We start from the raw sequence: 18624 nt of genomic DNA on the forward strand, positions 1-18624 counted from the left end.
GACAAGCAAGCAACACTACATTTTTCCTATTTAAAAACACTTCCCTGAAGGCACAACCAGGAAATTCCATTGTTTCTTTGAGGGCAGTGTTCAGCTTCATGTGCCAAAATCAACATGGCTTCCAGGCAGGCCATTCAGATCTTTAATGAGCGAACAGCTTGAGGCGGTCCAGCTTTGGTATTAACTGTGAACTGTAAATGGCCTTCACCTACTGAACCACATGTGCCGTGTAGCTGGCAGCATGCGCTTAGTTGAAAATGCTTCAAAAATTGTTGACATAGTCCCTGTTTTATTATCTGTACAATAAAAGTACATTGACATCTGTGAGGATCACAGTGACCCAAAGACTGAGGTTTGCCATCAAATGGACATGGAAACCATGTTCTGTAGACGGTGACGAGAGAGGCACTGGAAGGGCCTGAGGACAAAGATTTCAGAAGCAGCTATGGCAGAAGTCCCACCTCTCACTGCATTAGTTTTGTTCCATTATCACAAGAAATCGGGAAATCTTTTTTTTTTTTTTTTTTCTGCAAATCCTTTTTTGTGTTATAATATACGCATCTGATTCAGCAAAAACATAACAAAAAATCTGCAGTGTGAATACAGGACAGGAGGATAAATGCAAGGGGTGAAACCTCTGCAAAAGCTACCACTGTACTAAAAGAGTCAATTCAGTTTAATTACAAAAAACACAATTTTCTCATTTACAACTAGTGGGGTGTAATCATGTAACTTTGGTTTTAAGGTTATGAGATATTCATATATGACATTTCTGCCACCAGCCCTCCAAAAAATGGAGGTTATTTGAGTCTAGTTTCTCACACTCACAGCTTTAAAGACTACATTTAATAAAATCCAATTCAGCAACATCTCTTTCCAGAAATAGTAAACCTGTTACTATCTGGATAGTTCACACAATTCTTTGCAACCTCATAACCTGGCCAAAAAAGATAGATGATTAGAAAATGTTTTTGTAATTTTGGTGAAGCGACTCAACAGTTGCAGGAATAATTCGGCATTTTGGGAAACATGTTTATTTGCTTTCCTGCCGAGAGATAGATAAGATGGTCGATACCACACTTGCCTGCACACTAAGTATTAAGCTAACAAGAGGAAGCGGGAGGTCATAGCTTATAGCCTACAGCCTAGCACTAGAACAGGAGGCAGGGGGATAGCTAGCCGTACTCTGCCCAAAAATTACAGCTAAAAATCCAGCTACAAGCAACTCTATAGTTAGTTTGTTATATCTCACTTGCTATTACATTTCAAATTTGATGAATAGTAGACATATGGTGTAAATAAGCTTCAGAAGCACTGATACCCTTTCTTTTTTAAACATTGGACAGAGCCAAGCTAGCTGTTTCCCCTTGCATCCAGTCTTTTGGCTCAGCCAAGCTGTCTCCTTTGTCTTACTTCATATTTAGCGTACATACATGAGAGTAGTATCCAGAATGTCAAAAGTGTCAAACTATTCCTGTTTTAAATATCAGATAAAGATAACTCAGTCAGCTCTCTGTATGCCACATTGAATTCTCAAAAGAGTCTTACAGTTTCTGCACGAAATCCATTCACGTAGTGTCCTTGTAACATAGTGGTTGAAGATGTCAGTGCTCTCCAGTAAAGACAATGTCAAAGAAATTACACTATATGTCCAACCATTTGCATACAGCTACTGGAACTGTTAAAATACTGCCTCCACAAGACAAACCCTGGACTCAACACAGGTGTAAATCAATGTCCATTTCAAGCATGCGTAAGTGTATCACTGCACATCAAGGAAAGTTAAAACCACTCTGTGTTCAGTAGAGATGATTTCATTTTTACTTCATGTGAATTTCTTGTCATCTCCATATTACAGTTCCTTTGATTTTGTCCTGAATGAACACAAAAAGGCCTATTTTTTTTTTATTTGTTTTTTTTCTTGAAGGATATCTTGCTGCACTGAGGAGGACACAAGCCCTTAAGAAACATCAAACCCCCTAAATTTAAACCCTGATGTCAGCCACTATTTTGACCCCAGACACAAGAGTGGCCTTGCTGTATCAAATGTCGCTAGTCCTCGCACCCAAGGCCAGATCTCCGAGTGTGGAAAAGAAATCCTCCATCTCCTTTTCCAGAAGCCGGTTACGGTTCTCCGCGTCCTCACGTGCCCGCTCAGAGTTTCGCAGTTTGATCTCCAGCATACGTTGCTTCTTCCTTTCCTGCTCCATCTCCTGTTCTAAACGCTCCATCTGTGCACACAGAGCAGCACTGGAATCCTCCAACCTGAAAGATGCAGGACATCACAGACAGAAAAGAAAGGTCAGTGACTCGCCATGACTCTTAGTATATTATCATATACCTGCAAATGCTTTCTATCAAAGGAATAGTTTAAATTTTGTTGGCATTTTCAGCTTCATCTGATGTTTAGCTTTTGAGATAGTCATGTAATAAAATTCTCCAGTCCAAATCAAACTGTGTCTACAGGGTACAGCTCTGAGACTACCACAAGAATTCACAAGTTTTTCAACATTTCATCACATAATTTAATTTAGTTGTATATCTTTGTTGGCTCTGAAGGAGTTTTGTAAAGGCTGACAGAATAACCCAAGATAATGTCATCTGGGTTATCTCAGCTTTGCCTTAGACACTCAATTTTCAACAGAAAACCTATGTTACAAATTGGATGTGTGGAGTTTGAAAGATGTAGACATTTAACAGATAAAGAGATTCTGACAAAAAGAGTTGCATGATGGGAAATGTAAGATCCTGGGAGGTTGGCACATCTAGGGACTGATCTAGGGACTAGGGAAGATAGATTAAGCTCATTATTTTTTAATTGGTGTCTCACAAGTCCCCCACCAATTGAAATGCAATAAAAAATCTCTCGAGCATCCCTTTAAGATCACTATCATAGTAGGTAACTTAACCAATACAGTGAAGTCGGTGCTAATAACAGTAAATAAGAGAATGACAAAGCTAAGTAAGAAAATTCAGTCCATTGTGTTTGTGTTCACAAAACTTATTATACAATATTTAGTTTCAACCAAGTAATTTGATTGGACAAGAGGCATTATGTAAGTACTGATATAGAGTACAACAGCACTGAAACTTTTAAATATGCATTATCACAGGTGTTCTAATAACTGTTCATTATGTATCTTAGATTGTAACGCACTCTGCACTGCAAAGATAAACATATTTCCACAGATAACATTTGAGTTAAATTATGAAGAGCCATTAGAAGAGGACAGCGGAAAGGAAAGAAGCCTGAATAATTTAGTGCAAACGTCCAGGTGTACTTATATGACATAAGCCAACCTGCTTTCAGACTTGGCTAAGTCTCAAAAAATATAAACATCAATATTCAGTCTGTTAAGAAGACTGAACTGAGTCTGACTGAATCTTGAGGCAGTTTTATGGATCCATCCAGACAACTAAAGGGGAGCTCTACAGTATCAACAGCTACCTTGGGCTTCTGGCTAGTTTAATTCGTCATATCATTGATTTAAACCACCCCTAAGCAAAACTCTGCCTGGTGCAAAAGCCCTCTATCTGCAGCTCAAGAGGGTAACAGCTGTGACAGACAGCTTCTGGTATACTGCCGTTCCTCTGGGAGTAAACCAGCTGTCACAGATGTTACCCAGGATGTGCAAAGAGGCAGGGACACACACGTCTTACACCAACCACAGCCTGAGAGCCACTGTTATACAGAAACTGTCTGATGTGGGACTTGAGGCTCTGTGATTATCTTTGGCACTTGGGCTGTGGCCTCGTACCTACAACTGACTCACAGACGTGCTGATATTCAGTATGGCAACACTCCTTCTTGTGTCATATTGCTTAAGTAACACATGCAAGTCAAAAAAATTAATAAAATGAACCATTTCATAAAGAACCTATATGGTAGAGCAGAGTGGTTCCAAACTGGGTACCCTTGATGGAGAACATACTGAACTAACTTTAAGTTTCTTATAGATAAATAGATAGAAAGATAGTTCCCACTGTAAGAAAATCAATACAAATATGACAAATTTCAGGAAACCCTAGATGTTAGACTTACTTTTGGATCCTGGCCTCATATGTAGTCTTCTGTTTCCTCAACTCGTCCTTCAGACCCTCGACCAGACTACTCAGTGTTACACTTGTCCCGTCTCCATCCTCAGACATGATAATGGATGGCACCCCAGCTGCCATGGCCATGTGTCCGTTCTCACTGCATGCTGCACTGCTGCTGCACAGCTCCATGGCCTCGCAACTGTCCTGCTCAGAGCTTGGGTCTGTCGTCATACCCCCATCCCTTCCTCTGTCAATCTCCCTCTGACTCTCCATCCACTCCCCTTTTTCCCCACTTTCACCCCCTACTCCACAGATCTGGTTAGCTGAGGGCTCACTGCTACCAGAGTCAGGGACGGAGATCTCGCAGGAGGAAGTGGACCAAGGTGTGCTGGCTACACTTGGAACACTCCCCATGCTGGACGAGGAGGTGACATTGTCATAGGTGGACAGTCTTTGAGAAGAGCCGGTCGAGTCGCGGTCCCGGGCAGACCGTTCACCTGAAGAGGTGCGGCGGTGTCCCCTCAAGGAGGACAAACCGTTCATGAGCCAGTTACCTCCACCTCCACCAGAAGATACACTGGTAGTGTCTGCCACAGAACCGCCACTGCTTTGCTTAGTTTGTGGCTGGGAACGAGGCGCTGAGGAGCTTTTGAAAGTGTATTTCCAGGAAGGTATGGTCTTAGCTTGTTTACTTGGGCTAACCACGGTATCGCCCTTCCCTGACGGAGACCCCAGTTTTGGTCCAGGGTTTGGGTTAGGAGTCTGGGTGGGTGTGATGGCTGCACACAGTTTGGCATCTAGAGATGATGCACTGCTGTGCAGTTCTTGGTCAGGGTTGGAGACTGGGGAGTTGTGAAGGTCCTCCTCGGAGATCCAGGCTCCCAGGCTGCGATGTTGGAGCTGATGTCCCTGGACAGGGAGCTCTGTTTGGGGCACAGTGGATCCTTCCTGGTCTCTCCCTGAGTACAAACGGTTGTGTTCCCTAATGAGGATTGTCATCAGGTGCTGGACCATAGAGGTACCTAGAGAATATGGACCAATTTGTATCTTCGTCAATACTACCAAATGTAATGAGATACTAATCAAACTAGCATTGCTATATGAGCCGTTATTGCCATGAACTCAGTGAACATCATCTGTACCTTCCATGATAGTGACTGGGTCCTCCACCTTGGGTCGAAGGATATTTGGTCCAAATACTGTGGCGAGATTCTGGACACTCATTTTGTTCTCACTACAGTGGGATTGGACCTCATCAAGGAATCTAAGAAAAGATGCATGAGTTGCGATAAATATTAGAGCAGAAACAGCCATCATTGTTGAAAATATTACTGATGTATATATAACTGATGACATTTATTTCAGATCAATTTCAACAGTGGGAAGTAATTACCAGTCCACATCAATTAAATATCAGGAGAGGGGATAGGTGATGTACTTACTTGCATATGTACTTGAGGAGATTGTAGTTAGGTAGAGGTAGAGTGCTAACTTGTCTTCCAAGCTCCTGGACCCCCTGATAAAAGAAAGATTGTACTCACTGTTAGACACATACAGCACATAACACACATACACATAACACACTCCAGGTAAACTGCACACACCTCCTCCTCATCTTTGACCAAAAGCTGTGCACAGGATAGAAAGTCTTCATATTTGGAGAAGGGAATGACAGGTTCAGGCAGCTCTCGCAAGTACAACTTCAGCAATGATGCCACCGTGTGGACTTCTGTATTACTGTAGGGGAAGACGTAAAAAATGAATTAGGACTGTTAAGGTCAGGACCAGTTTTTACAAAACTGAAGTTGATCATTTGACTCCTAAAGGCCCTTCCTGCCTACCTGTCAAACAGAGGCTTATCACCACAGTCAAAGGCCTCCTGCAGCTCTTTGACGAGGTTGGCCTGTCCTGGCATTCGAAAGAGACCCTCCTCATCCAAGCCCCTCTCCCTGATGAAGTCCACACACTGCTCCACCAGCAGGGGTGCCAGCCGGGGTCCGAACTTCTTCTCATACTGCACCGTGTCCTCCAAACGCTGGCCAAATATCCCTGGGGACAGATGAGGGAAGCCTTCAAATATCTGCATATCTGTATTCACTGTCTTTTTTGTTCTCTAGAGACATAATGCAACAGTAGGCCTTTAATCTTAAACAAAATATAGAAAAGTGTTCAGTCAAACAAGCTGTCTCAATGAGCTAATTTGTAAAATGTTGTTGAGACATACAGCTTTTAATGTAATGTAACTTACAGTGTGTCTTAAAGCAATTTCATACCTTTTAACTTCAGAGTAAATGGAAAAAGAACTACAGTACATTGCTGCATATTACTTCCCAATTTTTCACAATGAGGGCCCCCAGTCATAGCTTCACCAGCAACACCACTTGACTTAGTCCTACTGACACCCTGTCTGTGATGATCTTTGCTCGCAGATGAGTTTCTAGTGTTTAATGGTCCCAAAAAATGTATTTAACAGAATCTATAAACAGAAGGTAATTGAAGTACTAGAGGTCCTCTTTAAATTGCAAAAAATACGCACTTCTATTGGATAATTAATTAGTGGTAATTGTTACCTGTTGTCAGGCTGCAGTATTCACAGCTGTCTGACAGCTCGCAGTAATCGTAGTAATTCACAGAACAGGGGCTGCACAGCAGCAGCAAGCGTTTCTCATACATCCCCAACCCACATTTCACCAAATTAATCCATTCCGGTTCAGGCATTTGATTCCGCTGGTAGATTAATATTGCAAACACAAATTGTTTCACAGCAGAAACAAGAGTACAGTTTAGGGAACTGACGGAGGAGCACTGAGCTGACGGCACATATACATGTATGAGAGCAGCAGACGAAGGTCAGTGTGCAGTGACTGCAGTGTTGCAGTTAATGACAGGTCTATAAGTTGGCGACAGTTCTATTCTGGACCGAGAACCGAGACACAGACACCCCTTCTCTGTGAATCTGAGAGGGGTGATTGAAATATGACCAAGCAAGCATGAGGTAAACCAGCAGATACTATATTACCACGACAGCTTATCTGAATGTTGCTTGTTGATATGCTTCTCCCCAGCTCTGACAGACTTTTGAAAGGTATTATATCTGTGGGCAGGGGCGTAGCGAGCATGCAGAACCCTGTGCATAGCCTTGCCACCACCCCACCTTTGACAAAATAACGAGCTAAAAGATACTAAAAAACCCAGTCGACCAACTGTGTTGGATGAGAATTCTTTGTGGATGCCCTATTAGGAGCAACCACTTTGTAGTCATTTCACTCATTTGATTCAGTATTAATACAGAAATGTTGAGAAGGGATTAAAAAGAAGGACCAGAAATGGCATTTACTCCCTTTCACTGAAGGGAATGGTCTGAGATGTTGGCAGTGTTGAAACTAGAATCTATGAACTACCAATAGTCAATTCTAATGTCACTGTTATTAACTGCTTAACAATTTTAGTCAAATAAATACCAAATATTTTTAGGTTACTGCTTCTCAAATATGGTAATTTACTGCCATTTGTGTTTATTGTTGTAATTGTCAGACAAAATAAGAAATATGAAAACATTACTTTTGCTAAATAAATGAATTCTAAATTCTTATTGACTAAACAATCAAAAAACACCCAAGAGATGAATAATTTAAATGGCTGCTGCTCTAGTAGTACCCCTCTCCCCCTCGTGCCAAAAGAGCTTAAACTTGGCTGATAAAAAATAAAGACTAAAATGAGACCTGTGATGACATACACTATATCATTGGTGTGTTATTCTACATTTATATCTCTATTAATAAACCACTCCTTTGTAACCCAACACCTTGCTATTCAGCTGCTCCAAATGTCCCTGTTCACACCCAGACAGGCCTGGTTATATTTCTGGACTCTTTTCAAGTACAGTAGTTGGGCAGTCAGACCGGAGCAGACAGGTTGAGATTTAACCACAGGCTCATTGCTGCTTAGAAAAATTAAATTTGAAGGAGTTTATTCATAGTTTATTCCTCAACAAGCTCCAGCCAAAGAACACCTAAACAGATGCCAGCGATGGCAGAAACCCCATAAAAGCACTCTGTCCTCTATTTTTGAATTTATATCAACAGCATACTGGAATAGATTGACAGCAAACTCTCATCACATTTCTCCAGTCAGGTAGCTGGACACCAGGAATAGAGACAGCCGGGTGAGAATTAACTGCCGGCTAAAGAAAGAGACACAGTAGGGGCAGGTGATACTTTGCATGATGGGGTTCAAATTAGTAACTAATACAGTATAATATAGACACACCAGAGCGGTGTTACTGTAGTCTTTTCCAATTTCAGCAGCAATATCTGGTTTCGTGTTGGGAGATCTGTGGAGCCCACATGACAGAGAGGAAATGGTGACTTCCTGGCTTGCTTGGAAGGAACTGCTTTGGTCCACGTTAAAGTTGCCAACTATTTGCAAAGAAGATTTGGTTATGCAAATGATCAAATCTCATGAGCACACGCCTAGTCATGAACAGTTAGAAATTAACTGTTTACAACAAATATGTGATTGTGATGTGATCATGTTTCTCGTATTTGAGCATGCAGTTATACTTTACCTCCTCCAAATGGTGCCCAGATGACCCGGCGTATGGCTTTGACCCAGTCGTCCATATCTGTCTGGGAGTTTGCCATAAGTAGGAATGATTCATGGCTGATTGGTGCGCGGTCCTTGTCTCCTGTTCCACCTGTTAGAAAAATATGACGAGGAAGAAGGAGAGAAAAGTGGGGGTGAGTGCACCAGAGAATAAGTCTCTTCTTGTAGGGACCTTATTGTAAAGGCGGTGTAGTTGTGCCTTTTTCTGCCAATGTTGCAGCTAGTTCGGGTTTGTTCGTGCACTGAGTTTGTGCCAGCTTCCTGTGAGAGTCAAAGTGTAGATAGTAACCTTGGTTGACTGGGCTGGTACCCACTGACCTTTGGCTAACAGGCCCCTAGGTGTTTTTCACAGAAAGACAGAAGAAAAAACAGGTAAAGCACAGTATAATCAGGCAGAGCTGAAGGGAGAATGAATCAGCACATCTAGTTGGATAGATTTGTGCATATTTAATATTTCATGATTGGTGAGTTTGAAAATATGGTACTAACTAGTCACTCAGTCAGAGTATTCATAGGGTTTCCACCAAGTTAAAACCACTATGCTATAAAGGTTTCTCACCACTAGATGGCACAGTGGTTCTATTAAGCATTCACTGTATTTGTACTCCCAACTCTCGTGTCCTCTAAATATGACACCAGTGAGTCCAAATCACATTTCAAAGACTCATTATCCATGTTCCTTGAGTGCAACACTAACTGGATGATAATCCATAATGAGTTATTTTATGCTGAGATAGAGTGCTGGATATGTTTTTTTATAACTTCACAAGAGTATAAAATATAAACTACCTTCAATAATCATATGATAGATAGATTATGCGCTACATAAAGAAACCACACCACAGACCACAGGCAGCAAATTTGTCCTATTTATTATCCTGCTTCTTTCATTTTTTTGTATTTTGTTGGACATTCAAATGTTATGGAGAATATGCAATGTGTTTTCCATTTGGATGAGCCATTAGTGTTGGATGATGTTGTTGCCACAGTCACAGTCATTGTTGTCACAGTCATTTAGCTGTGAGGAGGGAATCCAAATATAAACAGCGGTGCCATAAAGCTAAGTGCCATTGTCGCCCAGCTTTGCAAACTCACACTGTCATGATGAACAACACACTGTGGTCCTTCTTCACATGTGCACCAGTGGACCCAAGATATACCATTATTGTCTTTTTTCTTAGTCAGTCTCAGTCAGGGTACCGTCATAAGATTTAAAGTCTAAATGATGTGACAAATAATAATAATAATATTATTATATTACATAATGTAATTTTGGCCCCATTAATGCACCTATACAGTGTGTGTGGATATGTACAACTGAAACTAGATGGGCTCTTTAATTTCCTCTCAGGAAAAGAGGCAAATTAAAAGGGTGATAGTCAGTGTAGAGAGGAGACTCAGACATTAAGGAGCTGGGACACAGCCAATACTTCCTCTTCAAGAAACTGAGCCCTGATAACACACACATACACACACACACACAGAGATCCATTTACAATCAATCCTAAAACAGCCAATATACACCAAAAAACCACTAGAACATCAGAAATACAATTTAACTGAGCTTTCCTCTCAGTACAAAGTCTTACTGATGAAGCAGATCCTGTCCTTTTACACAGAATCAGTCGGAGGTTGACATTTGAGCTTGGGAAGAGGTTGAATGTTTACAGCTTGTGTGCATAAAGCTACAGCGTTTTGAATGTCTCTGTTTATTGAAGATTTATTCACAATTATAGCATCAGTTCCTAAATGTCAGCCAGCTCACAGGTGGTGTTGACTGGGAGATGAGGTGAGGAGAGGAGAGGAGAGGAGAGGAGAGGAGAGGGATGGAGGGAGGAGGGACTGTAGTTCTTTTTTTTTATAGGGCAGGAGAATAGCATCTTTCTTGCTGATGTAATTGTGTGAAATTATAAACTTGTCAGTATGGGATAAGATACCTGTAGTCAAGACGACAAAGCAGTCAGGTGATAGTCAAGGCCAGACTGGGGAATTTTCTTCTACATTTTTTCATCTTTCCAGCGAGCTTATTCCACTGGAAAGATGAAAAGGGTGGATTGTCTATCAGTCATGGATCTGGATATTGTTATTTTAACAAAGGTGAAACAATTTGTTAGCCCTAAAGGCCATAAGATATTGTACCTATTTTTATGGCCAGTGTTAAATAAAAATGTAATGAATTACTCATAACTAATTACTTAACTTTACTAATTACTCAACAGCAAAAGCAGTTAGCTAACTTTAGTCATTACATTTACTTTTGTTATTGGCTGGCTGGCTGCCCTTGTTTTGCAGCCAGCTTATGTTTTGAAGGTGCTCTATCAGTCACTGTCAGCAGCTAGCTTACCGTTCGCTCTATTGACTGCAAGTAGCTTTCCCACGGTTCACTAACCCTCCAAAGCTGAACAAGCCAGGTGATTCATAATTGTAGTTTACTAGCAGCTAATGTTAGCAGGCTAGCTAAGAACACATAACACGTACAGTTAAATGTTTAGAGTAACAAGGAGGCTAATTTCAGAAAGACGCAGTCCTCCTCTTTGGTAGAAGTTAACAAAAGCCCACCACTCTGTAAATACACATTCTCCCTAGAGTTTTTACCCTTAATATCTTAGTGTATTTTAGCGTGCAAACACAAAGATACCATTTACAAAATGCTTGCTTTTTGGTGCTATCAGTGCATACTAATTGTAACCCGTTAACCAAGGGGTAGCCTAATTGGTGTAAGTTATGGTATGTGTCAGTCAACTTTTCTTCGGCTTTCAGTCCAATAGTCAACCACCCTCCCCAGCCCCCCTAGATACCCTGAAACACAGTAAAATAATAACAAATACAGACAGAGGGGCATCTGTAGAAACATACAATGCCATTGTCTACTAGTGGGTCATAAGTGATAAGAAGGATTCCTTTTGTGTAAGTATACATTTTTTTTTTTGTTAAGGAAAATCCTGCATAGTAAGTCTTTAAAAACAAACATGACATGAATTAGCAAGCTTTATGGTGCATTCCAGTTGTACTCCGAAGTTGGAATTTCTGAGTTCCCGGTCGAATTTCAACTGGTACGCCCCCTGAAGAAGAATCTCCGAGTTGGAAAGTTGGACGAACCTCACCAGCCCTCGCCTCAAAGTCCAAGATGATAGCCTTGTGCATCAACAGTGTGAACTGTAGTATAGTAATATCCTGTTTATTAGCAGTTTTGTCTTATTTATGTCTCTTTAACTTAGTTGCACACAGCACTGTCCAACTTTTGTCTGTGGACATGTTGCTATGCTGTTTGTATGTGCAAAATACAGCAGGTATTGCTATCAGCGGCTAACCTGGCTAGAACTGGTTTTCTGACAAATCAAACTCACAGACGTCATTCCCAGGTTCAACTTCCAATTTCTGAAGTAAATGGAATACAGCATTAGAGGTGCTGGTAGGCATGTTTTTTAACATTTGGACAGAGCGAGAGAAACTGTTTCTTCACTGCTTCCAGTGTTTATGCTAAAGCTAATTGTCTCCTGCCTCTGGCTTCACATTGGGTATAATTTAATCTAACTCTGCATGAAAATAAATATTAAAGCACAGACCAGTCTTCCACAAATCCACTTTCTAGTCTATTAGAATCATACCTGTGACCTAGGGCTGGGCAATTAATCGAAAAATAATCTAAACTGACATTTAGAAACTCTAATTGACTTAATCTTGCTCAGGTCAATTAATCGTGGTGTTCAATGTTGCCATGACAGTAAAGGTTGCATATCTTTAAGGAATCTCCAGTGATCTTGTTAACCCAACCATGATCTTTTCAGTTTTAATCAAGTGGGTTTTGTGAAAAACTAGACATTAACCACAGCATCACACCTTAAAACATCATTATTTTCACTCCCTAAAGATACTCGTGCGAAAATATCACAAAATATCGTGTGATGGCAGTGTAAAATACAAAACAAAAGAAACTGTGAAAATACATCATTGTTCATCAAGGGTGGAGATAATCGTTCATTAATCGTAATCGAGGTTAAAACTTCAATTAATCATGATTTTGATTTTTGCCATAATCGCCCAGCCCTACTGTGACTTCACATTTACTCTCTCTCAAACTATTAAAGTCCTCTGCTAGCCTAGCAAACAGTCACACAGTTAATACACTGTTTGGTTTGTTGGTGTGCTTTGTCCCTCCGGCCAAGTCCTCTATTAATAATGAGACTGATGATTGGGCTCAGTGAATTGGTTGGGGATTAACTTTATATGACCCCTGTGCTGCTTTTTTATTGCTATTATGTATGAGAGAGAGAGACAGGAAGAGAGAGACAGACAGAAAATAAATAAGTGAATGAGTAGACAAACATTGAGGACCAATCAGTGCAGACAGTAGCATTATGGCTTACAGCACAGGGTCAGCTACCTGATACTTAGTACCTACAGTATGCAGCCACTTAAAAAAATCACATGTTAAAATACTATAGCCTCATTTTTAGTCAGCTTTCCTTTTGTTTGTAAAATAGTGATGCTATTTTGTGTTGCCAGTTAGTAGACTTTTGATATTTCAGGATTTCCACTCAGGAAATTAAAAACTCCACTTATCTGATGATCAGTTTGGAAGGATCAGTTATTTTGAGTAAGTAGTATTACAAGCTCTCAAACGCTTAATAACTTAAACTCACAAAGTCACAATTACATTTTGCTCAACAAAATATCATTTTAGCATTGCCCAGATAGGATAAGTATTGCAAAATATAATAATGAATCCCAACAAAGTAACTTACTGTATGACCTTTTGCCACCTTAAATATTTAACCTCATGTTTTCATCCAGCATGTCTTGTTGTAGACACAACAAGCTCCCGCCACAATATTTTGACTGACTCTGATGTATAGTAGACACTGGACCACAGTTATACTGTATCAGTGACTATATTGCAACTGTACTATTGCCTACCATATGTAATTGACCAGTGTATCATTTAACTGACTGCCAATAAAAGTAGCAACCAACTGCTTAAGAAAATTATGCTGGAAGTCACTAGATAATATTTATTTGCTTGTCATTATATTTCCAGATTTGCTAAAGTTACATTTGTTTAAGTAAAGCAAGCAATACAACTTTTGTAAAAAAAAAAGAAAGAAAAATCAATAATAATCCTTTTCAAAACTCTCTCACATAACCTCTTTCCTGGTAAAACTTAGCACACAGAGTCATTGGATTGTATATCTCTGACTTGCTTTTCCATAGAAATTTTGAAAATACATTCAGTTTAAATTTCTAGTATGCATGAAGAGATGTGACAATGTCTCAACACATGATGTAGTACCTTAAAGCTATACAACAAAGCCACAAGTAAGAAGATATTTTACACATACTACATATCTGAGCCTCCATCAGTCTCAAAGCTACTCAGGCGCTTCACTTCAGCCTATACTCCCCTAGTTAAAAATCTCCAGTAACTGTTTCCCGTTACCTTGGAGATGTTGTTTCTTCAGTCTGTCCGGCTTGCAGCAGACCGGCCCCATGTCTGAGTGAGCGGCGCGGGCTGGAGCTGGGACTGGCTCTGGCCTAATGCTTCTGCTGCATGAAGCAGCTTCTCTGCTTGGAAGTCCGTTTGGAAGCAGATCAGTACGCAGGTAGCACCGACGGCCAGAACCTGCCAGTGAGGCATGCTCAATGCCAGCGCAAACAAAACCCGTTAAACGAGTCCCACTTTTTGCTCTTCACTCATTTATACTGTCCATTCATTCCCTCCTTTCTTCCTGTCTGGTTCATTCAACAGTGTGGGCAGCAGGTTCTTTCCCTCAGCCCCCCCCCTGGGGAGAAGTAAATCCCTGAGGAGGAGTGTAACAAGGCTCTCTCTCTCTCTTACTTTCTGTCTGTGTGTGTGCAGTAAGTGGGAGATGGGCTGTCCTCCAATCTTTGCCAAACAAACTTGTACACACACACACACTCTCTCTCTCTCTCTCTCTCTCACACACACACACACACACACTGATGGAAAACAGACAATGCCAATCAATTTGACATACAGACTTTGGATTCCTTTGAGCCATATCTGATTTAGGCTCGTATTAAACTGTATGACTATAATTAGCTGTGACTTTTTGTTTAAAAAAAAAAAAAAAAAAATCAGTTTTACCGCTTTTAATCTCTGACAACTATAACCCATAAGTGATTAAACCTGTAATCAACACTATAAAAACCTATCCATTTACTGCTCTAAAGATTTATCCAGATATAATGCTGAAATAAACAGAAGATACAAAAGGTAAACAATGATGGCCAACATTGCTCTATATCTAGTCTTGCACACTTTGATTGAATGACAGGTTATCCATGGGAAATTCAGAAGCACCCCAGAGAGGATAATAGATGAAGAGGTAAAATGAACAACAGAAAAACAGAGATCCAATTTCTGTGCTCTTATCAAGACCTATATTGTCTCACTGGTATTGGATTTAACACCTTCACTAACATCCCAAGTGTTCACAGTGTACATAACCTTCTCAGCATTTTGTTGTATTTACAGTTGTATATGTTTATTAACCCACTAACCCATATTTACAGTGTACTGTTGTTGCCTAAGGGGAGGTGAAAGCATGGCTGTCAGTGTTTCTGTATACACTGCTATAAATCTTGATCATTTAACCAGTTTCTTCACCCACAATAACAGAACATAGACCTAAACATAGCACAGCTGTGTTTTAGGTAAGAGTTTATGCATCTTCAGCAAAAACCTCTTCATTTCTACTACACTATAACGCCACATACACTTAATATCATACACGTGTTTGGGTCATCCAGAAAGGCCTTTTGGTAAATATAAGAAAAAAATCACAAACTGAAGAAGTTGGATACACCAAGAAATTACCTAAAGGAATAGTTGGACATTTCAGTAAACACATTAATTTACTTACTTGGCCAAGAGTCAGACAAGAAGGTCGATACGACGCGTGTTTAATGGAAATGATTAGCTTGGTTTAGTGTAAAGATTGGATGTACGGGGGACTGCTAGCTCAGCTGTACAAATGTTAAAAAAAACAAAAAAAAACAATGACTAAGGCTGTGTCCCTTGTTCACTTATTTACTTCTAGACACTCAATAGTTTACTTGATATCAAACAGCAAATTGAGATTCACCTACTACTTACAATGCTAATCTTCGCCTCTGTAAAATGTACTACATTTCATAGTGAAATTGTTAGCAAAAAGTGGTGCGCAGCCGTCGACACAGCTTTTTTTTGTTTCACAGCACAATTTTTGGAGGTTGGGGATACATTTAGACACTTTCTGACACACATTCTGACACTTATAATAAAATACTGGACAGTGAGGGATTTCGGGGTTGAGAGACATGCTAGCAACTCTGTGAGGCTGCAGTGCTTTGAGCTAACTGCAAACATTAGCATACTACTATGCTCATAATGCCGATGCTAACATGCTTATGTATATGTTTGCCATCTTAATTTGGCGTGTTAGTATACTGTACTTACATATTCTGATTAGCACAAGCTGCAAAGTAAAGCTCAGGCTGAGAGGAATGTATTTTTGCAGGTATTTGGTCATAAATCAAAGTATTGGATGAATTTAAATTTTGACCTGAGGATATTGCTAGATGAAAAATCACCATCCAATAGTTGTTGAGACATTTCAGTCTGAGGGTAAATGACCATTACCCTAAAAGACACAACATTTCTTTAACAGAAGAACAAATAAAAAGCTAACGTATGACATCCAGCAGTGTTTAAGGATCTTATTTGTCTCTATCTGTATCTTATTATGCTGTTTGAAGACTCAAAACTGTCACACTTAATGAGTGGATTAGCATAGTGGCCAATATGCACTTTGTGTTAATGTTACAGAGGTGAAAGGGCAAAGGCCTCAAGTGTAAGTGTGTGTTTTGGTGATGCTGCCTGCAGGACAGGCAACAGGACTCTGAACTCTGGCTGATGCTAGCTTATTAGTGCATTTCTGAGACATAGAAAAAAGCCAAGTATGTGTTTGTGCATGCATGGATGTAGTGCAAGTGTGTGGGCTGCCTAAACGGCTGGTCCACAATGATTAATTAGCAGAAGCTGTCACGTTTGCACAGGCACAAGTGTGTTTTGTGTGTGTGTGTGTGGGCTGCTTTCCAGATGACTTCATTGCCTCACACTGCAACAACAGAGGGCTTATAGCCTTGAGTCAGCCGTTAAATACAAAGAATATTTTAAAATATCCAATTATTTGCCCATTTCCTTTGTGCCTACAGGCTTTCAGACTAGCTCAATTCAAACTCAGGCACATGACTGTGGAATCGGCTTTGTTTGGGTGCACTGGTTGCTCTGTCTGCACTACAGTACATAGAGACTTAAAACAAAACAAAACAAAAACACGGTAGGAGTCCAATTTTTAATAACATGCGTGCTGAATTACTGCTGTTATTTTACTCAGATGCCAAAAGGAAATTAGAGTTTTGTGCTCCGTTTGCTTCCGCTGAGCAAATGTCTGCAGTGTTGATGTGAGATAAATGCACATAAAGACTCTTAATGCGACAGTGACCTTGAGAGTGTTTCCATAAGACATCTGTACTTACCCTTTCCAATTCATTGCTTAATTTGAGCAGTTTTTAACATGAACATTATGAGAAAGTGTCCTTAATCTGTTTTTATAAAAATGGCTTGTGCTTTGGCCACATTAAACATGCAGTATTATATAGGCCTCGTGTGTGTTTGTGTGTGTGTGTCAGCATCTTGCAGCTGTTATCAGTCTTGTATCTACCTTTTGCAACAAGGCTTGGTACTCAACAACAATAAACATGACCAATGGATTTACCCGGTGGCTTGAAACACACACACGATTACACACACACACACACACACACACACACACACACACGCACACACACGCACACACACACAGTCTTACAAAAAACAAAGTCCATCAATCAATGACATGGCCCAGATGAACAGCCAAGGTCCCTGGGCTCCTTTGAAGGACAAGGCTACTATTACAGTGGACAAAGGAGTGCTGAAAGTGAGAGAAAGCCAAGAGCATATTTATCTGCACTTATCCACCCTCATTCCTGTGCTGCTTTGACTTCATGTTGTGGGTTTATCAGTCTGAGAGTCCTAATTGGTTATTAGTCTTACCTCTCAGATGTGTGGTTTTCCATCATTTGTATGGGAGCAGGGTTATACAATGTGCTACACATAAATGCACTTTTATGCAGGATGATGTTCTTTTTTAATATTATTTTTTGCCTGTATTGCACAGTTGATGGCAGAGAGTCTGACAGGAAACAAGGGGAGAGAGAAACGGGTATGACATGCAACAATTGGTTGCTGGTATATGGCATGCACAGTGATCACTCGCTATGAGAGCAGAGCACTCCACAGATGCAATTCTGAAATGACAGATTAAACTGAAATTCTGTTCAAAATAGCCCTATTTTGCTAAATGAATGCCTAAATAATCATTTTTTTACTTGAGCTACAAGTAGGAACTCTTAAAAACAAGTGAACAAGGACTCAAATCAAAGAACCCTTGAGAAACACTCTCCTCTTATCAACTGATGGCTGAGATGTTCTTGAGTGGCAGTAAAGACTGTAGTGGCAGGGCGCTCCTTGAAAGAGTGTATAGTAGCATAAAAGGGTGGAAGGCATTTGTGTAAAAGAGCATCATTGAGCTCATTGAGCTTGTTGCTGATTCGTGTTTTGCCAAAGCGAACTGAGAGTTGGCAGGTCTCTCCTCCAAACAGTCGCAACGGTACACTAAAGCTGTCCTGATCAATGAAATCAGTTGCTGTTGTGTTCAGTACAGGATGCTGACTGCAGGAGGAGGCTTTATCCTCTATAAAGCATTACTTTAGCACAATGTGAAATCTTGAATCTCCAAGTCTATTAGTTTCATACAATAGGAGTGAATGAAGTCTTCGTCACTATAAGCCGATTATGGACTAGAGAGTGAAAGAGCGCCTCACGTGTTTCTCCCCAAGCAGCCAACAAATCTAATATCTTGTAAACAAGATATAGTC

General features: G+C 40.3%; 1 protein-coding gene across 1 annotated transcript in view; it reads right to left on the reverse strand.

Moving 5' to 3' along the window:
- Nucleotides 1-2042: 2042 nt before the first annotated feature.
- Nucleotides 2043-18624, reverse strand: part of si:dkey-191m6.4 (rho GTPase-activating protein 22) — a 34597-nt gene continuing 18015 nt past the window's right edge. Inside the window, exons 5-11 of the mRNA XM_053341120.1 lie at nucleotides 8606-8734; nucleotides 5880-6087; nucleotides 5643-5775; nucleotides 5481-5554; nucleotides 5181-5302; nucleotides 4043-5060; nucleotides 2043-2265 (exon numbers count right to left, since the gene is read on the reverse strand). Of these exons, the coding sequence (XP_053197095.1) occupies nucleotides 2043-2265; nucleotides 4043-5060; nucleotides 5181-5302; nucleotides 5481-5554; nucleotides 5643-5775; nucleotides 5880-6087; nucleotides 8606-8734 (1907 nt within the window). The remainder of the gene's footprint in view (nucleotides 2266-4042; nucleotides 5061-5180; nucleotides 5303-5480; nucleotides 5555-5642; nucleotides 5776-5879; nucleotides 6088-8605; nucleotides 8735-18624) is intronic.

Source organism: Scomber japonicus, chromosome 20, assembly GCF_027409825.1.
Source record: "Scomber japonicus isolate fScoJap1 chromosome 20, fScoJap1.pri, whole genome shotgun sequence".
Lineage (NCBI taxonomy): Eukaryota > Metazoa > Chordata > Actinopteri > Scombriformes > Scombridae > Scomber > Scomber japonicus.